This window comes from Periplaneta americana, chromosome 6 (assembly GCF_040183065.1).
Source record: "Periplaneta americana isolate PAMFEO1 chromosome 6, P.americana_PAMFEO1_priV1, whole genome shotgun sequence".
NCBI lineage: Eukaryota > Metazoa > Arthropoda > Insecta > Blattodea > Blattidae > Periplaneta > Periplaneta americana.
Window position 1 is genome coordinate 182,977,527 of NC_091122.1, and position 27,493 is coordinate 183,005,019.

A 27,493-nucleotide genomic window follows, 5' to 3' on the forward strand; every position below is an offset into this window, starting at 1 on the left:
TGAAATTACAGGAGAATGGAGAAAGTTACACAACACAGAACTGCACGCATTGTATTCTTCACCTGACATAATTAGGAACATTAAATCCAGACGTTTGAGATGGGCAGGGCATGTAGCACGTATGGGCGAATCCAGAAATGCATATGGAGTGTTAGTTGGGAGGCCGGAGGGAAAAAGACCTTTAGGGAGGCCGAGACGTAGATGGGAAGATAATATTAAAATGGATTTGAGGGAGGTGGGATATGATGGTAGGGACCGGATTAATCTTGCTCAGGATAGGGACCAATGGCGGGCTTATGTGAGGGCGGCAATGAACCTCCGGGTTCCTTAAAAGCCAGTAAGTAAGTATATAAAGTGAGTCACAGTATGAAAAGCTTTTTTAATGTCAATAAAAACACCTTAATATTTAGATACAACCGTATTAACTAAATTAATAATAATAGTAATAATAATAATAGTGAACATAGTTTCTAGAATAGCTCTTAGACAAGAAACTGTCGTCCTTCGTGTAGACACGCACTGGTTCAGTGGTTCCTGATTGCCGTGTGCCTCAGCCTGCAATCAATGGTTGGCTTAGTGAACTCCAATATCGGAGCAATCGATTGCACAAACATCTGATAGTGATCATTCCACGGCGCCCTGGGTTCGCGGAATGTGATGCGCGTTATGCCATTATTCACTTGCATGGAGGAGCGCCTTCACCGCGGGGTGCGATGTTGTCATTATAAATTATCAGCAAGCACAGTAGCGGGTAGCGATCGCTGTGTTTCAATAAATTCCAATTTAAGTTACAGGGTTCGAACACACTTGCGGTTATAGGAGTAGATCTTATTTTTCAGCTTCAGAACTTGTCTTTAAAAACAGTGTCATAAAGTCTTTAACAACGCATAAGAGGCAGCTTCTATAATCTATTCCATTAATGCCGTCACGTTTTGAAGTTATGTTTACATTCAGTACTTCGTGCCCCCTCGCACTATAATGCTAGTACGAAGGTATACGAGTCCTGCTTGGGCTAATTAACTGGTTGGGATATTTTCGAGGTTTTCCTCAACCGTAAGACGAATGTCAGGTAATATGGCGAAAACTCACAAGCAAACGTTCTGATGGGGGCAGATAAAAAAATTAAATTTTTTTCTTCCACCGTGTTAATAATGCCAAAAGAATTGCTTATACAAATTTTGGCCACTCGAATATTTGGCAGTCGAATATTTGTTTTGCATCTAAATATATTTTTATGCATTGTATAGACCATATCTCGTGAAACCAAGTGGATGCATTCGCCGTAACTCATAGAACCTTATGGTGAGGGTAAGTTAGCTAGCTAGCTGCAAGTGTGAGCGTAGCGAAAGAGGCAAGTTTCCCAGTCAACTTTCTTTTCCCCTCACTCGCAGGTAGGTTTTACGAGAAAAGAATGACCTATATTTGTATGCATATTTCAGAGAATTTTTGCATACATAACTTACTACACTTTACCATCTAAGAAGCCAGGATTCTATCTCGATCACATGCATTTGTGACGTAGGCTATAAGCCGAGTTTTGGATAGAGCTTCTTAAAGAATTTGACACCTTCTTCTATTATTATTGTTTCATTATTTTATTGTCATCTAAGTAAAGAAACCTGGGTTCATTTTCGTGAAGATCATTGTTCAAGTATCTGTAGTGCAGGTTTTCTGCAGTTATCGTTATCTTGTTATTCTTTGTACATTTCTTAACATCCTTGTAGTTTGAAAGAAATTTCAGTTTGATAAAGGATTACATTCATTTATATGTTTTCAAAATACTTTTGTTAATATTAGGACACAGAGATGAGATAGACATCACATACCTTAGGTCCTTCTGGGCCCTCCAGGCCCGGAATCCCGGACGGTCCGCCGGGCCCTCGCTCGCCCTTCATCCCGATGTCGCCCTTCTCGCCGTCCACGCCCCTGTCGCCCTTATCCCCCTTGTCACCAGCACTTCCTCGCTTCCCCTCGTCCCCCTTCACTCCCCGCGAGCCGGGGAATCCTATGGGCCCTTGAGGTCCCGGAGAGCCGATGTCCCCTTTAGCTCCTGGCAGTCCAGGATTTCCAGGGTGTCCTGGTGCTCCGTCAGCTCCGGGCAGGCCTGGAATTCCCGGCTTTCCTTGGGGACCCTGTATGAAGTGAGCGTGTAATGTCATCTACATTTATTAATTGAAAATGAAGAGCATTGCAGCTGGATAGTCCATCACGTGTGATTAGAGTTGCGTTCATGGCAACATGCTTCCTAATTCTAGTTCGGAAGGGAAGCTTTATGCACTACATTCCTTAAATTAGTGATTCCAAAACTGTGCTCCTCCACATTCTGTAGCAATTCACGATAATATACCGGATTAATATGGAGGTTATTAATTTCAATATAGTGAATCTTTAAAATACGGCCTTTGGAAATTTTAGAATATATTGTCCCTTTATTAAGTACTAGCCGTACCCGTGTGCTCCGCTGCACCCGTTAGAAATAAATATAAAGTAATTACATAATTAAAATAGGACATTTGATCCAGGGAACATTCGTGTTTGATAGAAGGATAAATCGTTTAATATGTTACTTAATTTAAATTGTATTTAAATAATTAAAATGCGATCATTTTGGTCCAGAGACACTCATTTGGTGCAATGACAATTCCTTTAACATGTTTCTTAATTGTTATTACATGCAACTATAGTTTAATGAAGATTGACATCATTTAGATTTAATGTGTATACTTTATACTGTATTACTTGCTATATGTTTCCATTGAATTATGGTAATAACTTAATTTTAACCCTTGTTTTCTACGTCTTCAGTAAATGGCGCTTGGCCCACTATGGTTCTGAACCCTTTAAATAACTTAAATAGTGATACAGCATATATAGTGATATGTAATTATATCTCTTTCTTTCGAAAATGTAAGAATTCACGATCTCGTATGTACCATTGCCATGGAATGAATAAATGTGTTTTTTTTCTATCTCAAAAATGTTATATTTTTCCCATAGGAGTTGCTGCTGGAACAACAACGCTATAATCTGAGGCGGCGATGAAAATGTATTGTATTATTATTTTAAAAGTCTCTTATATTCTTAAATATCATTCCTATCAAAATTTGCATAGAATAAAACTTATCGGAAATCATTTTTAAAGAAACTTTTCTTATGTAACATTTTTCACAAAAATCAATAATAAGCGAGATATTTCGATTTATTTAATTCAGGCCCCCTTATAACCCCCCCTTTTAAATAACGTATTTTGAATGCCATATAGCCTAAAATCTAAGTTACAATGCCAACGAACTTAATTTATATTCCAATTTTCATCGAAATCCCTTGAGCCATTATCGCGTGAAAAGGTAACAAACATCTAGACAGACAGACAGACAGACATACATACGAACAAAAATTTCAAAAAAGCGATTTTCGGTTTCAGGATGGTTAATTATACATGCTAACACCAATTATTTTTAGAAAATCGAAAATTACCAGAAAAATTGCGGTTCAGATTTATTATTAGTTATAGATGACAACCCGTTTTTTTCGTGTAATTACGTAGTAAGGGAATGCCATATTACTTTCCAAGACAACCTTGTTTTGCTTATTTACTAATAAAATGGATGAAGATAATAAAGATTCGGCCAAAATGGATAATATTCGTAAAGAATTAATAAATCAATCCCAGGAAACTGAAGCTCTAATAATTCCACAAAAAATAACATCCATACTGGTTCATGAATAACATTTTAACAAATTGTACTTTGAATATTTACCAACAAAAGTAAGTCTTTAAATTTAATGTAAAAATCAGTGATTTAATCTTGCTTTAATAAATGTGATGTTCGTATGTTTACTACATCATACTTCTTACGTTGGTAAGGCAACCTTCATGGCACGTATGTCATAATAAACGAGTAATAAGAATTTCTTCATAATGATAGAGTTGCAAAAAATTATGTGTGTGTGTGTGTGGGAAATGTACACTTCTTACGAAATTCTAAAATCACATGGTAGGGTAATATCTTACCGCTAGCCCTGGCGGTCCAAGCTGGCCTTGAGGTCCGGGTGGCCCTACAGGACCCACTGGACCAGCTTGTCCTGGTTGTCCAGGCTGGCCGGGTGGTCCGTTGTTACCCTTCGCTCCTACAGGACCCTCACTGCCTGGAATTCCTGGTGGACCTGGCAAACCAGGAAAACCTCGGGGGCCGGGAAAACCACGAGGACCCTGAAAATAAAGAGACGTCTTGAGTTTAATTTAGTTCATAAATCAACGAGTCATTAACTTACTGCAATACTGCAGTGATAGTTGGCTTAAGACAGTGCTGAAATGGGTAACGGGAGAGGAGTGTATCGGAATGTGCACCGTCGTGCAGAAGGGAGAGGGAGGAAGCATACCCGCCAGCAGCCACGGATGTACGCTAGTGCACCTCTTATCCGCGGGTAAGAGACGCTAGCCCTAGGGTGCACTATGCTGGTGACCGCTGCCTTAAGAGATGTTTCAAGTCCTTCAAGACAATAATTGTATTTACATTCTGACCAGAAATGTTACCTCCTTCTCCTGAAAAGTTGCAAAAATTGACCTAATGCCTTTAGCTCGTTCCTAACTCAATACATTTCATTAGCCATCATGGCCTCGGCCTCCTGCAACATGAAATTCATGGATAAACATTTGACAATAGCTGTAGAAATTATGATTAGTGAAACAGCAAAATTAAACAAATATTTGAGGTTATAACATTTTATTTTGAACTAGGCACTTTCATTTAGTGAATTATAGGTAAGATACGAACTCTTCTGATATATGAATAACACTATTTCGCGAATATATATTATACTATTAATGAATAGTTTATAACATACAGAAACAGATTGGCCTATATTAAAATTATTAAGATATCTAATACATTTGCTAGAACGGCCGTCACGTAATATCACGGCCCACTGTATTGTTAAGGAAACAATGAAAATATTTAACATCTGAACATCAGGTGTGACAAGATATTAAACAAATACGCATCAGGTGCGAGAAGATTGAAGGTGATAGCAAATACCTTACTATAATAATACCGGACAGCTAGCAGTTCTGCGCAGGTGCTGCTACCTAGGCGGCAGGGTGTGTTCGAACTCGCGAAACAAGCTACTACGCACGTATAATGCATGTTGTTATTGGGCTAGTAAATAGTTATTTTAATTAGTGCTAAAATGTCAGGGTTTATATGTGCTGTTTATAATTGCTACAATTACAGCATTACAAATTGCTCCAAATCGTACTTTCGATTTCCGAAGGATCATAAAACGTGAGTCAACAACATTCTTTATTAGGTCTAATGCCTTCGTCTATGTGTTGATAGAACAATAAAAATTAGCCTTTTTATTTAGGCCTAATAAATGAATAAAAGTTAAAATATATGGATATTTTAAGGTTTTATCAAATTAAGTTTCATTGTTGTCCACATGCCTTTACTAATTATTACAAGCACCAGATTACTACCATTTTTATCTTTGCAGTTGTCAGCAATGCGTATATAAAGCATTATTATAAATTCATTCTTAATGTCGAAATTAATTTTGTCTCACTAAAGCAAAGAAAAAATATGTAACAATTAATTACGGAAAGTAATATGAAGTATGCAATATTTCTCATAATATCCAGCTTTGATACAAAATAATATTACATTAATTACTATTCAACATTTCTTAAGTGTCTCATATATTATTCCACATTAGTACCACACGATCCACACTTGTGGAGTAACAGCGCGTCTGGCAGCGAAACTGGTCCGGGTTCGACTCCCGGTCGGGGCAAGTTACCTCGTTGAGGTTTTTTCCGGAGTTTTCCCTCAACCCATTACGGGCAACTGCTGGATAACTATCGGTGCTGGATCCCGGACTCATTTCACCGGCATTATCACCTTCATCTCATTGAGACGCCAAATAACCTAAGATGTTGATAAAGCGTCGTAAAAGAACCTACTAAAATAAAAAAGTACCTCACGTTTTAAACAATAGTCCGTTTCCCGCTATGTTAATATTTGTATTTGTGGGCGTAATTCCACACCGCTCCGCTAGATGTCAGGTCCGTGATATTTCGCATTCACGTCAATGCTGCTTTAGTCGCGACGCTGTTATTCCCGGCGTGACTCCTCCTCTTTGCTTACGTCTTAGAAAGTGAAGGCTCTATAAAGTCTAGATAGGTAGCATCGTTCGCCATTTTTGTTCTTTCGTTGCCGAGCTACCATACGAGGAATCTATTTGCCACACCGTTAAACATTATCATGTCGTAGCTCCTATGATAATAAATCAAACGCACTGTAATTCAGTAAATAATTGAGCGGCAAATAACGTCTTCGTGTGCTTTCTGCGAACGCCAACGAAAGAGCCAAAATGGCGGGCGATTATATTAAGTATTTATCCAGCCTTAAGAAATGAATAACGTCTTCATCAGCGAATCACAAGACGCACACGTTTAAATGTAGCCGACCTGCAACGCGATTGGCTGCCGGAAATTAGAGTGACGGGACTTTAGTATATAGCTGTCCAGTATTATTGTAATAAGGTATTTGTTGATGGTTGGCTTTGATTGGTTAAAACTCAGTAGCTTCTTTCATTGGTGCATTGATACATGTGATAGAAGATTGCTTACCAACTCTCCTGGAAGACCTGGCAGCCCTGGGGGTCCCTCCTCGCCCTGCATCCCATCGTGGCCTGGAAGTCCCTGTTCCCCCGGACTCCCCGTAAGCCCTCGGTCGCCCTTTTCTCCTGGCATGCCTTCAGTTCACAGACAAACAAATCGATGGCATCATTTGCTTCTAGCATCTTATAATATGCATATACTATTCCATTACATTTTTCAGTGCTACAGAAATTAAGCTACAACATCTTGATTACACAACTTTTAACACTATATCACTTCGGAATATGTATTATATGTCTTTCTCGTGTTAAATTTTACCGTACCTGGTTGACATGTTTCGGCCTGTTATTGGCCTTCTTCAGAACTCTTCACAGAGAAAGACATAGAATACATATTCCGAAATTAAGTTACATTGATTCATGGCCTAAATACTAGACTAGACGGCATTTCGGAAGGCGGTCTGCTGCTATATGCGCCGTAGCATTTCTGGCATGTGACGTCACAAGCTTGTACAGTAGAACCAATCAGAATCAGTCTATAACAAGCACTTCCCGAGTTCGTTTGTTCACGTGTGAGTGTTTCAGTACATTGAATAAGTAAAACTAACATTTACTGTGTGTATAAGATAAATAAATGGAAGAAGAAACTGTAAAAAGACAAGTATTGCACAGGCAGGCGCGGAAAATAATACGATGAAAGAGTAATGGAACGGAGAAAAATTCTCTCCGGCGCCGGGATTTGAACCCGGATTTTCAGCTGTACGTGCTGACGCTTTTTTAAGTTCCAACTCTTGGGTACCCTCTAGTGGCCGCCCTCTGCACTACGTCATAGATATCTATGAACCTAGGACCGATGTCCACACATGTGCTGAGGTGCACTCGTAATGAGTGACTAGTTGGCCGGGATCCGACGGAATAAGCGCCGTCTTAAATCACGAAGTGATTTACGCATATCAGCACGTAGAGCTGAAAACCCGGGTTCAAATCCCGGCGCCGGAGAGAATTTTTCTCAGTTCCATTACTCTTTCATCGTATGATGACGCAGAATATCTGCATGGAAATATCATATGTACTTCGGTACATTAAAATAATATTTGCGGAAAATAGTGTTTAAGGTGTATAATTATTTTTAAAACGTTGACAAGCAGAACGCTGCCGGCCATCTGGATGCTGGCTGCAACGTTGCCAACGCGCAAGAAACGACTGCAGAAGCATGTGGTGTGGGATTGAGAACCGTGCAAAGAATATTGTTAGTGAAGGAAAGAGGGTTTGTTTGGTGTCATGCTTACAGTAATCAACGGCTAAGGTCATTATTGTCTTTTGATCATTTAAATTCTCCCCTGCGCTATTTGTATTGCACGTGCGTGAAGTACGATGTGGCAATGTTGTACGCTGCCTTGCCCTCTCTATCTGGCTCTCTCGACGCAAACGCTAGCAGACTACCGCCTTCCGAATTGCCGTCGACTCTAATAACATTAGCTTTCGGCTGTGGGTCATAGTGTTGTTACAACAAGGATTTGAAATTCTGTCAATTTTTGTTCCACCACTGATCCCGGAACGGTTCTCATACTCCGTGCGAGGAAAGACGCATTCTTCGTCAAAAACTGAAGGAATTTATAATTTATAGGATAGGTACAGGGACATCGTTTTATTTTTACTTCAATTTTTATTGTACCTGAGTTTTTTAATGTACTTCACTCCCACCCCTTCTACTAACGAAGTTCCAGGTGTCCTCCACACAGAACTAAGGCCGCATATAGTAAACAACACTGAGTTAGTGAGTATAGTACGTTCCAGAAATATGTTCGCGTTTTCCAGTGACGAAAGAGTTTTCTATATTGAATCATATTTTCGCACAGGTACTGTCGTCCATTTGCCTACGTCGCATCCCGATTTCCCCCACCTGCCTCTGTTCGCCCCTCTGTAAAAGCTGGGCTGTCTTAGCTCTTTTCTGAAAACATTAATTTCTGTTAGGAATTGGACGTTTACTTAATATTATACAACTGTTTAAAATAACTTAAATAAAAGAGCCTCGTTAAGTAATTAACTGTCACGTGATTTCCCCCCTTTCTACGACCCTACGGCATAACCACTTGGACGGACAGTAGATAGCATGTCTGAGTAATTTTATCTGTGCGGGTCGGGCAGAAGTGAAGATTGAATTTACAGTACGTAAGGTACTCTTTTATAGAGTAGGTACAGAATTATTTCAAGATGAGTTACTAGTACGAAGGACGAAACTGGCAATTGGAATTAGATGCAATAGTCTATAGTGCGATAATATGCATAAAAGAACTGAAGCCTGTATCGAAATGAACGACCACCATTTTCAAAAATGTGTTTAAATATTCAATTTAAATTCTTTCTCTATATTGTACGCTAATGTGCTGTAGAAATTATAATATGTACTGCATAATGAATACGTTCGCATGGATAACTCAGTTCGTGAGTAAAAACATTTATTCTTAATACAGTACTGTATTTTGATTAAACAAAAACCTAATGAAAATTATCGAACTCAAAATCGCGATATTTCCTAGTTTACGTAAATGAATGAATTACTTTTCTTCCTTCCTATACCTAGTAGAGTGATTTGTTTGTGTTTTACGCCAATATCATCGAACTACAGTCGTGGAAGGGGATAGCAAACTGAGTTTCCGGTTCTCTAAAAGTATAGCCAGATTAATATTAAAAATGTTAGTAAAAATAAAATGATGTCCCTGTATATCTTAGCTGCTAGAAATACATTTGAAATCAGACGTAAAGTTAATATCTTTACTAGAACCATGGTTTTGTAGTACAAGTGATGGCTTCTCTAAGAGCTCCCGTGTTAGTGTTTGCAAGTCTGCGATATGGCTCGATGTTAAATGTTAATTGAAAACATACAGCATGTCACAGGTCAAGCATGTAGTGGCGTTGTATGCATTTACACCACTTGATTTAGCCTACATTTTAACGCGAAACTTACATTTCCGTATCACGTTCGGTTTATTGTTTATATGTACAGCGATAGCTTTGTGCTAATGTAATTTGCTTCCACGAGGAATTTGTACTGCATGTGTCGATCTGATCAGCCGCTTCGCATTAGAGACCGTCCGTGTTAAAAAGCATCTTATATACAGGGTGTAACGAAAGTGAGCAAAACTATAGATATGATTTCCTCATATGTATGGAAGAAAAAATGGTTATATCAACACAGGCCCGAAAATGCTTGCTTTCTGAGTATGATCACGATGCAGTCCAGTATGTTTGCTTGTTGGAATTATTTTGATGCATTATGTTTACAGTGGCCGCTGAGATGAGACTCTTAAGGCCACTAGCAGGATTTAGACTACAGGACCATAAGAGAAACGAAGATATACGCCGAGAACTGAATATCGAGAGTGTAATAACTATAATTGAAAAATATAGAAATAATTGGTACGACCATATAACAAGAATGCCCAACGACAGGATACCTTTCAGAACATGGTGTTATAGACCTACACGAAGAAGACGAGTGGGAAGACCAAAGAGACGTTGGAGAGACCAGTTTGATGGATAAAATTCTGGAGGCGGAACAGGCCATCGGCCTAAACCTTGAAGTTATTGATGATGATGATGATGATGATGATGTTTACAGTTCCTTAGATGAACTGTTTAAAATGTCCACCTCCTGCCTGAATACAGGCCACAACTCCTCGTCTCATCGAGATCCAAACATGCTTGGCCTCCGCGATCACCAGACCTCAACCCATTGTACTTGTTTCTTTGGTAGGCACTTAAAAGTTGGTGTAGGTATTGGATAATGAAAGAACTCTCCGTTACCGGATTCTGCAAGGCTGTGAGACAGTAAGAACTATGCCAGGAATTTGCGAATGTTCGGCTGTCGGTGAGATGCATTCAGGCAGAAAGTGGACATTATGATCAGTTCATCTGAGGAAATGTAAACAAGATGCATCAAAATAATTCCAGCAAATCATTTCCATGGTTTCTATTTTTAAAGTATCGCAAAACATTACCATGGTTTTCTATTGTTACAGTATTGCAAAATATTTCCATGGTTTCTATTTTTACAGTATTGTAAAACATTTCCTTGGTTTCTATTTTTATAGTGTCGCAAAATATTTCCATGGTTTCTATTTTCATAGTATCGCAAAGCATTTCTATGGTTTCTATTTTTATAGTGTCACAAAACATTTCCATTGTTTCTATTTTTAAAGTATCGCAAAACAGTTCCATGGTTTTTTATTGTTATAGTATCGTAAAACATTTCTATGGTTTCTATTTTTATAGCGTCACAAAACATTTCCATTGTTTCTATTTTTAAAATATCGTAAAACATTTCCATGGTTTCTATTTTTACGGTATTGTAAAACATTTCCATGGTTTTTATTTTTATAGTGTCGCAAAATATTTCCATGGTTTCTATTTTTATAGTGTTGCAAAATATTTCCATGGTTTCTATTTTTATAGTGTCGCAAAATATTTCCATGGTTTCTATTTTTAAAATATCGCAAAACATTTCCATGGTTTCTATTTTTACGGTATTGTAAAACATTTCCATGGTTTTTGTTTTTATAGTGTCGCAAAATATTTCCATGGTTTCTATTTTTATAGTGTTGCAAAATATTTCCATGGTTTCTATTTTTATAGTGTCGCAAAATATTTCCAAGGTTTCTATTTTTATAGTGTCGCAAAATATTTCCATGGTTTCTACTTTTATAGTGTCGCAAAATATTTCCATGGTTTCTATTTTTATAGTGTCTCAAAATATTTCCATGGTTTTTATTTTCATTGTGACTCAAAATATTTCCATGGTTTCTATTTTTACAGTATTGTAAAACATTTTCACTGTTTGTATTTTTATAGTATCGCAAAACATTTCCGTGGTTTTTATTTTTACAGTATCGCAAAACATTTCCATGATTTTTCTTTTTATAGTGTCGCAAAACATTTCCATGGGTTTTGTTTTCATGGTATCGCAAAACATTTCCATGATTTTTCTTTTTATAGTATCGCAAAACATTTGCATGGTTTTTGTTTTTATAGTATCGCAAAACATTTTCATGTTTTTTTTTCATAGTATGGCAAAACATTTCCATGGTTTTTATTTTTATAGTATCGCAAAACATATCCATGGTTTTTGTTTTTGTAATATCGGAAAACATTACTTTTTCTTAGATGAACTGGAAATTATTTCCGATAGACATATGAAAACTTTAAACGACGAGAAGTGGGTATTCTTGTATCGTACGTGGTAGCGTGACGTATCGTCCTTGTGTAACGAAAAAGTCTCAGACAAAAAGTGACAAAAAACTTAGCGAAAACTTTGTGCCAAAAATCCCCGGACCCATTTCCGTAACTAAAAATACTTTTAAAAAAGGCTAAATATGAACTTCTTATATATTGTCCAGGCACAGATGACTATAAAATACTCATTAAACAGATATTCCTAGACAGTTTCTTACCGAGGAAGTTGATAGGGGATTCCACAATCTGTGTCTGAATTCTTAGAAATTGGACACCTTACCTGGAAGTCCCTGAATGCCCTGTTCTCCTTTGGCTCCTGGTGGTCCAGTGACTCCTCTCTCTCCATCCCTTCCAGGACGACCTCTTCTTCCTTCTCGTCCTGGAAGCCCCATCATTCCTCTCAAGCCACGAGGACCCTGTCACAAGCATTGCTTTATTGCACTGCGTACGCAGAAGAAAGAAAACTGCATAGGTTGTGACAAACTTCAGTTTCTACTTGTATAATAATAATAATAATAATAATAATAATAACACCTCAAACAAACTAGGAAAGAAACGAAATTAAAATTCTATAAAGTAATGGCAGTGCCCATGTTCCTATATGGCTCGGAATGTTGGACATTAAGGAAAAGTGAAGAGAGGAAAATAGAAGCCGCAGAAATGCTATTCCTAAAGAGTATAGCTGGCTACACTTTGTTAGATAAAAGGAGAAATGATATAAGAAAGGAATTAGGCATCTTTAAACTAATAGAGAAGATACACCAATATAGAACCAAGTGGAGGGAACATGTGGAAAGAATGGAAGAATACCGCATTCCAAAACTGCTATTAGATTACAGACCAACAGGCAAAAGAAACATTGGCAGACCAAAGAAAAGATGGACTCAACAAATGTTTAATGCATGAGACCGGAACAGGCCATTAGAGGCTTAAACCTTGACGACGACGACGATGATGATGATGATGATGATAATAATAATAATAATAATAATAATAATAATAATAATAATAATAATAATAATAATAATAATAATATAAATGAACAGGCTTCCTTACTCCTTGAAAAAATGTTTTTATATTCGAGTAATACTTCTGGAATGATTAAATGTGCAACATTTGTGAAACAGTATGAAATTATGCCTATTAGTACAGTATGTTGTAATTTATTTTCAAAAGAAATCTGTCTTTTGTAACATTATCCATTCTTATAGAAATATCTTTAAGGGGAGGCAGAGGTGAATATTTCAAAATCCACAAAATTTATCCGATTTGTTTGAAATTTGTTTCAACTTTCTAAGTAGAATAGTTCTGTAAATATTAATAATTTTATAAAACTTTATATCGTTTGATATAAAATGCTCTATGCACCATATTGTAAGAAATTTTCAATATTTCTTTTTATTTATATGTTCAGAGAAGGTATATAAATAATGATAAGTATTAGTTTATTATGGGAATAATATAGTAATGCAGTTATCTTGGTTTTAATTTCATACTTTTAAGGGCACAAAATCAAAAACTAACATCGGAATATCAAAATAAAGATAATGAAAATGGAAAAAAACCAAATTTTCATTTCTTCTTTACTTTTGTTCGAAAATTTCACCTCTGCCTCCCCTTAAAGAGTAACAAATCGTATAAAATAACCATTAAACCTTCCTGTTTTTAACATTGTAAACTTTGTTTGTATGCTCTTGATCTTCAAGACACTGTCTCTTCTGCAGTATTTATTTTCAGCATTTAATATTGGGTAAAAACTCCATGAAACCAATAACCTTAAATTTCATTTTCATGGCTTTTAATCTTTGTTAATAATCTACGTGAAATGTCACGTTCATATTCTAAGTTTGGTTTTGATCTGTGTGTGTACATTTCTGTTTCTGTTGACGTTTTTTCCAAAGGTGTCTGTTAATAATTTAATTTTCTTATATTTTCGCACTTCCCTTAAAACCACAAATGAATTTCTGAATGTTTCAGGTGATGTAGAAACTTGATGTCTTCATCTTACCGGCTCGCCGATGTCTCCTGGTTCTCCCTTCATTCCTTCAGGACCGGGAGGGCCTTCAGGTCCTGGAATTCCAGTCAGCCCCATCGGTCCTTCACTACCTCGCATCGCCATCTGCAACATTAGTCAGCGCTGTGAGTGCCAGTTACAAGTCCAATGTAAGTACCACACAGTTGCAGTAGCTACAACATTTTTAAGCTGCTTGGTGATTGTGGATCGTTAGAAAATGTCTCCATCATGCAGAGATTTTATTTGATATGTTTTGAGTTGTTATTTTACGTCAGTTTTTTTCCCCCCTGATTTTGTCACTGCACCGTATGGGATCGGTTTTATGGTATTTTATTTTACAAAAATAAATTTCGTACTGGTATACATTTCAGTAAAATGCATTTTAAAGTAAAAAATTGTATCGGTATCTAAACGAAGTGGGATAATCATAGATCTTCACTAAATGTGGTTAGCCAAATTGATAGATTAATTATGGAAACAAAGCATTATGGAACTATGGATATAGAAAATATAAAATATGTAAGGTCTATTTAAACTACTGGATATGTAAATTATATTTTAAACTCGTATTTCATATTAGCTTTACTTGAATCTCTTTTAGGTCTGTGACCAAACGCTAAAGTCGATTAGTTAATCCTTGAGAAATGAATTCAATATTTGTCATAAAGACTTCTCTCTTCCAGTGAAAATACCAGAATGATTATAACTGAACTGAATCTCCTTATTTATTTACACATTTTAATACGCAGAGGTAGAATCTATTGTTACGTTCTAAACTCGTGCTGCACTTGAACTGAACTGAATCTCCTAGTTTATTTATACATTTCAGTACGCAGAGGTAGAATCTATTGTTACGTTCTAAACCCGTGCTGCACTTGATCTGAACTGAATCTCCTAGTTTATTTATACATTTTAATACGCAGAGATAGAATCTATTGTTACGTTCTAAACCCGTGCTGTACTTGATCTGAACTGAATCTCCTAGTTTATTTATACATTTTAATACGCAGAGATAGAATCTATTGTTACGTTATAAACCCGTGCTGCACTTGATCTGAACTGAATCTCCTAGTTTATTTATACATTTCAATACGCAGAGATAGAATCTATTGTTACGTTCTAAACCCGTGCTGCACTTGATCTGAACTGAATCTCCTAGTTTATTTATACATTTCAATACGCAGAAGTAGAATCTATTGTTACGTTATAAACCCCTGCTGTACTTGATCTGAACTGAATCTCCTAGTTTATTTATACATTTTAATACGCAGAGGTAGAATCTATTGTTACTGTTCTAAACCCGTGCTGTACTTGATCTGAACTGAATCTCCTAGTTTATTTATACATTTTAATACGCAGAGGTAGAATCTATTGTTACGTTCTAAACCCGTGCTGCACTTGATCTGAACTGAATCTCCTAGTTTATTTATACATTTCAATACGCAGAAGTAGAATCTATTGTTACGTTATAAACCCCTGCTGTACTTGATCTGAACTGAATCTCCTAGTTTATTTATACATTTTAATACGCAGAGGTAGAATCTATTGTTACTGTTCTAAACCCGTGCTGCACTTGATCTGAACTGAATCTCCTAGTTTATTTATACATTTTAATACGCAGAGGTAGAATCTATTGTTACGTTCTAAACCCGTGCTGCACTTGATCTGAACTGAATCTCCTAGTTTATTTATACATTTCAATACGCAGAAGTAGAATCTATTGTTACGTTATAAACCCCTGCTGTACTTGATCTGAACTGAATCTCCTAGTTTATTTATACATTTTAATACGCAGAGGTAGAATCTATTGTTACTGTTCTAAACCCGTGCTGTACTTGATCTGAACTGAATCTCCTAGTTTATTTATACATTTCAATACGCAGAGATAGAATCTATTGTTACGTTCTAAACCCGTGCTGCACTTGATCTGAACTGAATCTCCTAGTTTATTTATACATTTTAATACGCAGAGGTAGAATCTATTGTTACGTTCTAAACCCGTGCTGCACTTGATCTGAACTGAACCTCCTAGTTTATTTATACATTTCAATACGCAGAGGTAGAATCTATTGTTACGTTCAAAACCCGTGCTGCACTTGAACTGAACTGAATCTCCTAGTTTATTTATACATTTTAATACGCAGAGGTAGAATCTATTGTTACGTTCTAAACCCGTGCTGCACTTGATCTGAACTGAACCTCCTAGTTTATTTATACATTTTAATACGCAGAGATAGAATCTATTGTTACGTTCAAAACCCGTGCTGCACTTGAGCTGAACTGAATCTCCTAGTTTATTTATACATTTTAATACGCAGAGATAGAATCTATTGTTACGTTCTAAACCCGTGCTGCACTTGATCTGAACTGAACCTCCTAGTTTATTTATACATTTCAATACGCAGAGGTAGAATCTATTGTTACGTTCAAAACCCGTGCTGCACTTGAACTGAACTGAATCTCCTAGTTTATTTATACATTTCAATACGCAGAGATAGAATCTATTGTTACGTTCTAAACCCGTGCTGCACTTGATCTGAACTGAATCTCCTAGTTTATTTATACATTTCAATACGCAGAGATAGAATCTGTTGTTACGTTCTAAACCCGTGCTGCACTTGAACTGAACTGAATCTCCTAGTTTATTTATACATTTCAATACGCAGAGATAGAATCTATTGTTACGTTCTAAACCCGTGCTGCACTTGAACTGAACTGAATCTCCTAGTTTATTTATACATTTCAATACGCAGAGATAGAATCTATTGTTACTGTTCTAAACCCGTGCTGCACTTGATCTGAACTGAATCTCCTAGTTTATTTATACATTTCAATACGCAGAGGTAGAATCTATTGTTACGTTCTAAACCCGTGCTGCACTTGATCTGAACTGAATCTCCTAGTTTATTTATACATTTCAATACGCAGAGATAGAATCTGTTGTTACGTTCTAAACCCGTGCTGCACTTGAACTGAACTGAATCTCCTAGTTTATTTATACATTTCAATACGCAGAGATAGAATCTATTGTTACGTTCTAAACCCGTGCTGCACTTGATCTGAACTGAACCTCCTAGTTTATTTATACATTTCAATACGCAGAGGTAGAATCTATTGTTACGTTCAAAACCCGTGCTGCACTTGAACTGAACTGAATCTCCTAGTTTATTTATACATTTTAATACGCAGAGGTAGAATCTATTGTTACGTTCTAAACCCGTGCTGCACTTGATCTGAACTGAACCTCCTAGTTTATTTATACATTTTAATACGCAGAGATAGAATCTATTGTTACGTTCAAAACCCGTGCTGCACTTGAGCTGAACTGAATCTCCTAGTTTATTTATACATTTTAATACGCAGAGATAGAATCTATTGTTACGTTCTAAACCCGTGCTGCACTTGATCTGAACTGAACCTCCTAGTTTATTTATACATTTCAATACGCAGAGGTAGAATCTATTGTTACGTTCAAAACCCGTGCTGCATTTGAACTGAACTGAATCTCCTAGTTTATTTATACATTTCAATACGCAGAGATAGAATCTATTGTTACGTTCTAAACCCGTGCTGCACTTGATCTGAACTGAATCTCCTAGTTTATTTATACATTTCAATACGCAGAGATAGAATCTGTTGTTACGTTCTAAACCCGTGCTGCACTTGAACTGAACTGAATCTCCTAGTTTATTTATACATTTCAATACGCAGAGATAGAATCTATTGTTACGTTCTAAACCCGTGCTGCACTTGAACTGAACTGAATCTCCTAGTTTATTTATACATTTCAATACGCAGAGATAGAATCTATTGTTACTGTTCTAAACCCGTGCTGCACTTGATCTGAACTGAATCTCCTAGTTTATTTATACATTTCAATACGCAGAGGTAGAATCTATTGTTACGTTCTAAACCCGTGCTGCACTTGATCTGAACTGAATCTCCTAGTTTATTTATACATTTCAATACGCAGAGATAGAATCTGTTGTTACGTTCTAAACCCGTGCTGCACTTGAACTGAACTGAATCTCCTAGTTTATTTATACATTTCAATACGCAGAGATAGAATCTATTGTTACGTTCTAAACCCGTGCTGCACTTGATCTGAACTGAATCTCCTAGTTTATTTATACATTTCAATACGCAGACATAGAATCTATTGTTACGTTCTAAACCCGTGCTGCACTTGAACTGAACTGAATCTCCTAGTTTATTTATACATTTCAATACGCAGAGATAGAATCTGTTGTTACGTTCTAAACCCGTGCTGCACTTGAACTGAACTGAATCTCCTAGTTTATTTATACATTTCAATACGCAGAGATAGAATCTATTCTTACGTTCTAAACCCGTGCTGCACTTGAACTGAACTGAATCTCCTAGTTTATTTATACATTTCAATACGCAGAGATAGAATCTATTCTTACGTTCTAAACCCGTGCTGCACTTGATCTGAACTGAATCTCCTAGTTTATTTATACATTTCAATACGCAGAGATAGAATCTGTTGTTACGTTCTAAACCCGTGCTGCACTTGATCTGAACTGAATCTCCTAGTTTATTTATACATTTCAATACTCAGAGATATAATCTGTTGTTACATTCTAAACCCGTGCTGCACTTGAGCTGAACTGAATCTCCTAGTTTATTTATACATTTCAATACGCAGAGATAGAATCTATTGTTACGTTCTAAACCCGTGCTGCACTTGATCTGAACTGAATCTCCTAGTTTATTTATACATTTCAATACGCAGAGATAGAATCTATTGTTACGTTCTAAACCCGTGCTGCACTTGATCTGAACTGAATCTCCTAGTTTATTTATACATTTCAATACGCAGAGATAGAATCTATTGTTACTGTTCTAAACCCGTGCTGCACTTGATCTGAACTGAATCTCCTAGTTTATTTATACATTTCAATACGCAGAGATAGAATCTATTGTTACGTTCTAAACCCGTGCTGCACTTGATCTGAACTGAATCTCCTAGTTTATTTATACATTTTAATACGCAGAGGTAGAATCTATTGTTACGTTCTAAACCCGTGCTGCACTTGATCTGAACTGAATCTCCTAGTTTATTTATACATTTTAATACGCAGAGATAGAATCTATTGTTACGTTCTAAACCCGCGCTACACTTGATCTGAACTGAATCTCCTAGTTTATTTATACATTTTAATACGCAGAGATAGAATCTATTGTTACGTTCTAAACCCGTGCTACACTTGATCTGAACTGAATCTCCTAGTTTATTTATACATTTCAATACGCAGAGATAGAATCTATTGTTACGTTCTAAACCCGTGCTGCACTTGATCTGAACTGCATCTCCTAGTTTATTTATACATTTCAATACGCAGAGATAGAATCTATTGTTACGTTCTAAACCCGTGCTACACTTGATCTGAACTGAATCTCCTAGTTTATTTATACATTTCAATACGCAGAGATAGAATCTATTGTTACGTTCTAAACCCATGCTACACTTGATCTGAACTGAATCTCCTAGTTTATTTATATATTTTAATACGCAGAGATAGAATCTATTGTTACGTTCTAAACCCGTGCTGCACTTGATCTGAACTGAATCTCCTAGTTTATTTATACATTTCAATACGCAGAGGTAGAATCTATTGTTACGTTCTAAACCCGTGCTGCACTTGATCTGAACTGAATCTCCTAGTTTATTTATACATTTCAATACGCAGAAGTAGAATCTATTGTTACGTTATAAACCCCTGCTGTACTTGATCTGAACTGAATCTCCTAGTTTATTTATACATTTTAATACGCAGAGGTAGAATCTATTGTTACTGTTCTAAACCCGTGCTGTACTTGATCTGAACTGAATCTCCTAGTTTATTTATACATTTCAATACGCAGAGATAGAATCTATTGTTACGTTCTAAACCCGTGCTGCACTTGATCTGAACTGAATCTCCTAGTTTATTTATACATTTTAATACGCAGAGGTAGAATCTATTGTTACGTTCTAAACCCGTGCTGCACTTGATCTGAACTGAACCTCCTAGTTTATTTATACATTTCAATACGCAGAGGTAGAATCTATTGTTACGTTCAAAACCCGTGCAGCACTTGAACTGAACTGAATCTCCTAGTTTATTTATACATTTTAATACGCAGAGGTAGAATCTATTGTTACGTTCTAAACCCGTGCTGCACTTGATCTGAACTGAACCTCCTAGTTTATTTATACATTTTAATACGCAGAGATAGAATCTATTGTTACGTTCAAAACCCGTGCTGCACTTGAGCTGAACTGAATCTCCTAGTTTATTTATACATTTTAATACGCAGAGATAGAATCTATTGTTACGTTCTAAACCCGTGCTGCACTTGATCTGAACTGAACCTCCTAGTTTATTTATACATTTCAATACGCAGAGGTAGAATCTATTGTTACGTTCAAAACCCGTGCTGCACTTGAACTGAACTGAATCTCCTAGTTTATTTATACATTTCAATACGCAGAGATAGAATCTATTGTTACGTTCTAAACCCGTGCTGCACTTGATCTGAACTGAATCTCCTAGTTTATTTATACATTTCAATACGCAGAGATAGAATCTGTTGTTACGTTCTAAACCCGTGCTGCACTTGAACTGAACTGAATCTCCTAGTTTATTTATACATTTCAATACGCAGAGATAGAATCTATTGTTACGTTCTAAACCCGTGCTGCACTTGAACTGAACTGAATCTCCTAGTTTATTTATACATTTCAATACGCAGAGATAGAATCTATTGTTACTGTTCTAAACCCGTGCTGCACTTGATCTGAACTGAATCTCCTAGTTTATTTATACATTTCAATACGCAGAGGTAGAATCTATTGTTACGTTCTAAACCCGTGCTGCACTTGATCTGAACTGAATCTCCTAGTTTATTTATACATTTCAATACGCAGAGATAGAATCTGTTGTTACGTTCTAAACCCGTGCTGCACTTGAACTGAACTGAATCTCCTAGTTTATTTATACATTTCAATACGCAGAGATAGAATCTATTGTTACGTTCTAAACCCGTGCTGCACTTGATCTGAACTGAACCTCCTAGTTTATTTATACATTTCAATACGCAGAGGTAGAATCTATTGTTACGTTCAAAACCCGTGCTGCACTTGAACTGAACTGAATCTCCTAGTTTATTTATACATTTTAATACGCAGAGGTAGAATCTATTGTTACGTTCTAAACCCGTGCTGCACTTGATCTGAACTGAACCTCCTAGTTTATTTATACATTTTAATACGCAGAGATAGAATCTATTGTTACGTTCAAAACCCGTGCTGCACTTGAGCTGAACTGAATCTCCTAGTTTATTTATACATTTTAATACGCAGAGATAGAATCTATTGTTACGTTCTAAACCCGTGCTGCACTTGATCTGAACTGAACCTCCTAGTTTATTTATACATTTCAATACGCAGAGGTAGAATCTATTGTTACGTTCAAAACCCGTGCTGCACTTGAACTGAACTGAATCTCCTAGTTTATTTATACATTTCAATACGCAGAGATAGAATCTATTGTTACGTTCTAAACCCGTGCTGCACTTGATCTGAACTGAATCTCCTAGTTTATTTATACATTTCAATACGCAGAGATAGAATCTGTTGTTACGTTCTAAACCCGTGCTGCACTTGAACTGAACTGAATCTCCTAGTTTATTTATACATTTCAATACGCAGAGATAGAATCTATTGTTACGTTCTAAACCCGTGCTGCACTTGAACTGAACTGAATCTCCTAGTTTATTTATACATTTCAATACGCAGAGATAGAATCTATTGTTACTGTTCTAAACCCGTGCTGCACTTGATCTGAACTGAATCTCCTAGTTTATTTATACATTTCAATACGCAGAGGTAGAATCTATTGTTACGTTCTAAACCCGTGCTGCACTTGATCTGAACTGAATCTCCTAGTTTATTTATACATTTCAATACGCAGAGATAGAATCTGTTGTTACGTTCTAAACCCGTGCTGCACTTGAACTGAACTGAATCTCCTAGTTTATTTATACATTTCAATACGCAGAGATAGAATCTATTGTTACGTTCTAAACCCGTGCTGCACTTGATCTGAACTGAATCTCCTAGTTTATTTATACATTTCAATACGCAGACATAGAATCTATTGTTACGTTCTAAACCCGTGCTGCACTTGAACTGAACTGAATCTCCTAGTTTATTTATACATTTCAATACGCAGAGATAGAATCTGTTGTTACGTTCTAAACCCGTGCTGCACTTGAACTGAACTGAATCTCCTAGTTTATTTATACATTTCAATACGCAGAGATAGAATCTATTCTTACGTTCTAAACCCGTGCTGCACTTGAACTGAACTGAATCTCCTAGTTTATTTATACATTTCAATACGCAGAGATAGAATCTATTCTTACGTTCTAAACCCGTGCTGCACTTGATCTGAACTGAATCTCCTAGTTTATTTATACATTTCAATACGCAGAGATAGAATCTGTTGTTACGTTCTAAACCCGTGCTGCACTTGATCTGAACTGAATCTCCTAGTTTATTTATACATTTCAATACTCAGAGATATAATCTGTTGTTACATTCTAAACCCGTGCTGCACTTGAGCTGAACTGAATCTCCTAGTTTATTTATACATTTCAATACGCAGAGATAGAATCTATTGTTACGTTCTAAACCCGTGCTGCACTTGATCTGAACTGAATCTCCTAGTTTATTTATACATTTCAATACGCAGAGATAGAATCTATTGTTACGTTCTAAACCCGTGCTGCACTTGATCTGAACTGAATCTCCTAGTTTATTTATACATTTCAATACGCAGAGATAGAATCTATTGTTACTGTTCTAAACCCGTGCTGCACTTGATCTGAACTGAATCTCCTAGTTTATTTATACATTTCAATACGCAGAGATAGAATCTATTGTTACGTTCTAAACCCGTGCTGCACTTGATCTGAACTGAATCTCCTAGTTTATTTATACATTTTAATACGCAGAGGTAGAATCTATTGTTACGTTCTAAACCCGTGCTGCACTTGATCTGAACTGAATCTCCTAGTTTATTTATACATTTTAATACGCAGAGATAGAATCTATTGTTACGTTCTAAACCCGCGCTACACTTGATCTGAACTGAATCTCCTAGTTTATTTATACATTTTAATACGCAGAGATAGAATCTATTGTTACGTTCTAAACCCGTGCTACACTTGATCTGAACTGAATCTCCTAGTTTATTTATACATTTCAATACGCAGAGATAGAATCTATTGTTACGTTCTAAACCCGTGCTGCACTTGATCTGAACTGCATCTCCTAGTTTATTTATACATTTCAATACGCAGAGATAGAATCTATTGTTACGTTCTAAACCCGTGCTACACTTGATCTGAACTGAATCTCCTAGTTTATTTATACATTTCAATACGCAGAGATAGAATCTATTGTTACGTTCTAAACCCATGCTACACTTGATCTGAACTGAATCTCCTAGTTTATTTATATATTTTAATACGCAGAGATAGAATCTATTGTTACGTTCTAAACCCGTGCTGCACTTGATCTGAACTGAATCTCCTAGTTAATTTATACATTTCAATACGCAGAGATAGAATCTATTGTTACGTTCTAAACCCGTGCTGCACTTGATCTGAACTGAATCTCCTAGTTTATTTATACATTTTAATACGCAGAGGTAGAATCTATTGTTACGTTCTAAACCCGTGCTGCACTTGAGCTGAACTGAATCTCCTAGTTTATTTATACATTTTAATACACAGAGATAGAATCTTTTGTTACGTTCTAAACCCGTGCTGCACTTGATCTGAACTGAATCTCCTAGTTTATTTATACATTTCAATACGCAGAGATAGAATCTATTGTTACTGTTCTAAACCCGTGCTGCACTTGATCTGAACTGAATCTCCTAGTTTATTTATACATTTCAATACGCAGAGATAGAATCTATTGTTACGTTCTAAACCCGTGCTGCACTTGATCTGAACTGAATCTCCTAGTTTATTTATACATTTTAATACGCAGAGGTAGAATCTATTGTTACGTTCTAAACCCGTGCTGCACTTGAGCTGAACTGAATCTCCTAGTTTATTTATACATTTTAATACACAGAGATAGAATCTTTTGTTACGTTCTAAACCCGTGCTGCACTTGATCTGAACTGAATCTCCTAGTTTATTTATACATTTCAATACGCAGAGATAGAATCTATTGTTACTGTTCTAAACCCGTGCTGCACTTGATCTGAACTGAATCTCCTAGTTTATTTATGCATTTCAATACGCAGAGATAGAATCTATTGTTACGTTCTAAACCCGTGCTGCACTTGATCTGAACTGAATCTCCTAGTTTATTTATACATTTCAATACGCAGAGATAGAATCTATTGTTACTGTTCTAAACCCGTGCTGCACTTGATCTGAACTGAATCTCCTAGTTTATTTATACATTTCAATACGCAGAGATAGAATCTATTGTTACGTTCTAAACCCGTGCTGCACTTGATCTGAACTGAATCTCCTAGTTTATTTATACATTTCAATACGCAGAGATAGAATCTATTGTTACTGTTCTAAACCCGTGCTGCACTTGATCTGAACTGAATCTCCTAGTTTATTTATACATTTCAATACGCAGAGATAGAATCTATTGTTACGTTCTAAACCCGTGCTGCACTTGATCTGAACTGAATCTCCTAGTTTATTTATACATTTTAATACGCAGAGGTAGAATCTATTGTTACGTTCTAAACCCGTGCTGCACTTGAGCTGAACTGAATCTCCTAGTTTATTTATACATTTTAATACACAGAGATAGAATCTTTTGTTACGTTCTAAACCCGTGCTGCACTTGATCTGAACTGAATCTCCTAGTTTATTTATACATTTCAATACGCAGAGATAGAATCTATTGTTACTGTTCTAAACCCGTGCTGCACTTGATCTGAACTGAATCTCCTAGTTTATTTATGCATTTCAATACGCAGAGATAGAATCTATTGTTACGTTCTAAACCCGTGCTGCACTTGATCTGAACTGAATCTCCTAGTTTATTTATACATTTCAATACGCAGAGATAGAATCTATTGTTACTGTTCTAAACCCGTGCTGCACTTGATCTGAACTGAATCTCCTAGTTTATTTATACATTTCAATACGCAGAGATAGAATCTATTGTTACTGTTCTAAACCCGTGCTGCACTTGATCTGAACTGAATCTCCTAGTTTATTTATACATTTCAATACGCAGAGATAGAATCTATTGTTACTGTTCTAAACCCGTGCTGCACTTGATCTGAACTGAATCTCCTAGTTTATTTATACATTTCAATACGCAGAGATAGAATCTATTGTTACTGTTCTAAACCCGTGCTGCACTTGATCTGAACTGAATCTCCTAGTTTATTTATACATTTCAATACGCAGAGATAGAATCTATTGTTACGTTCTAAACCCGTGCTGCACTTGATCTGAACTGAATCTCCTAGTTTATTTATACATTTCAATACGCAGAGATAGAATCTATTGTTACTGTTCTAAACCCGTGCTGCACTTGATCTGAACTGAATCTCCTAGTTTATTTATACATTTCAATACGCAGAGATAGAATCTATTGTTACGTTCTAAACCCGTGCTGCACTTGATCTGAACTGAATCTCCTAGTTTATTTATACATTTCAATACGCAGAGATAGAATCTATTGTTACTGTTCTAAACCCGTGCTGCACTTGATCTGAACTGAATCTCCTAGTTTATTTATACATTTCAATACGCAGAGATAGAATCTATTGTTACTGTTCTAAACCCGTGCTGCACTTGATCTGAACTGAATCTCCTAGTTTATTTATACATTTCAATACGCAGAGATAGAATCTATTGTTACTGTTCTAAACCCGTGCTGCACTTGATCTGAACTGAATCTCCTAGTTTATTTATACATTTCAATACGCAGAGATAGAATCTATTGTTACGTTCTAAACCCGTGCTGCACTTGATCTGAACTGAATCTCCTAGTTTATTTATACATTTTAATACGCAGAGGTAGAATCTATTGTTACGTTCTAAACCCGTGCTGCACTTGATCTGAACTGAATCTCCTAGTTTATTTATACATTTCAATACGCAAAGATAGAATCTATTGTTACGTTCTAAACCCTTGCTGCACTTGATCTGAACTGAATCTCCTAGTTTATTTATACATTTTAATACGCAGAGATAGAATCTATTGTTACGTTCTAAACCCGTGCTGCACTTGATCTGAACTGAATCTCCTAGTTTATTTATACATTTCAATACGCAAAGATAGAATCTATTGTTACGTTCTAAACCCCTGCTGCACTTGAACTGAACTGAATCTCCTAGTTTATTTATACATTTTAATACGCAGAGATAGAATCTATTGTTACGTTCTAAACCCGTGCTGCACTTGATCTGAACTGAATCTCCTAGTTTATTTATACATTTCAATACGCAAAGATAGAATCTATTGTTACGTTCTAAACCCTTGCTGCACTTGATCTGAACTGAATCTCCTAGTTTATTTATACATTTTAATACGCAGAGATAGAATCTATTGTTACGTTCTAAACCCGTGCTGCACTTGATCTGAACTGAATCTCCTAGTTTATTTATACATTTCAATACGCAAAGATAGAATTTATTGTTACGTTCTAAACCCTTGCTGCACTTGATCTGAACTGAATCTCCTAGTTTATTTATACATTTTAACACGCAGAGATAGAATCTATTGTTACGTTCTAAACCCGTGCTGCACTTGATCTGAACTGAATCTCCTAGTTTATTTATACATTTTAACACGCAGAGATAGAATCTATTGTTACGTTCTAAACCCGTGCTACACTTGATCTGAACTGAATCTCCTAGTTTATTTATACATTTTAATACGCAGAGATAGAATCTATTGTTACGTTCTAAACCCGTGCTGCACTTGAACTGAACTGAATCGTATTGTGTACGAAATTAACTTATAGTGCGTTTTATGTGTTAACAATTTTCTGCCAATTTTACAGCTAGGTTGAGATTTAATCAATCGATAATTGAAGAGTGTTAAGCTAATCGACGCCTGATTAGTGAACTGTAAGGCCTCGTGCTGTTAATTGGTTTTTAACTTTGCTCAGAAAACTGGCGTCAAAGTGTCGAGGTTGTCTTCAACTACTCACAGTGTGTCCAGGAACATAAAATGACTTCATCCCACAAATATTTCATAATTAGAATAATTATTACAATTGTAAGCTTTCGTCCTTGGTGGCCTCTGATCCAGGGTTAGCGGGTTCAAACCCGGCCTACTGTAATAAACTTTAAACTCCTTAAAATGGATTCCTAGGGGAGGAAAATAAAGTTATGGATCCTGTGTAGTAGATTTACGGCACGTCAAAGAACATTGTATATGATAGTGGGCGTCCAGGAAATATTCTTAAGCTATTTCTTGCCTACATTGAATTTCGACACTGAATAATCTCTTACGTTGAAAGCGTTCTAAATAAGGTCTACCATTATACAGGGTGGAAGTGAAATAGCCTTACTGATTTTCAAAACGAACAGCTCATGTTGTATGTAACAAGA

At 36.3% G+C, this 27,493-nt stretch overlaps 1 protein-coding gene across 2 annotated transcripts in view; it reads right to left on the reverse strand.

Moving 5' to 3' along the window:
• LOC138702111 (collagen alpha-1(XI) chain-like) overlaps positions 1–27,493 on the reverse strand; it is a 210,498-nt gene that overhangs the window by 73,230 nt on the left and 109,775 nt on the right. For both annotated transcript variants that reach the window (XM_069829693.1, XM_069829692.1), the window contains exons 8-12: positions 13,862–13,972; positions 12,134–12,269; positions 6,632–6,756; positions 4,016–4,213; positions 1,827–2,132 (exon numbers count right to left, since the gene is read on the reverse strand). In XM_069829693.1, coding sequence (XP_069685794.1) covers positions 1,827–2,132; positions 4,016–4,213; positions 6,632–6,756; positions 12,134–12,269; positions 13,862–13,972 — 876 coding nt within the window. The remainder of the gene's footprint in view (positions 1–1,826; positions 2,133–4,015; positions 4,214–6,631; positions 6,757–12,133; positions 12,270–13,861; positions 13,973–27,493) is intronic.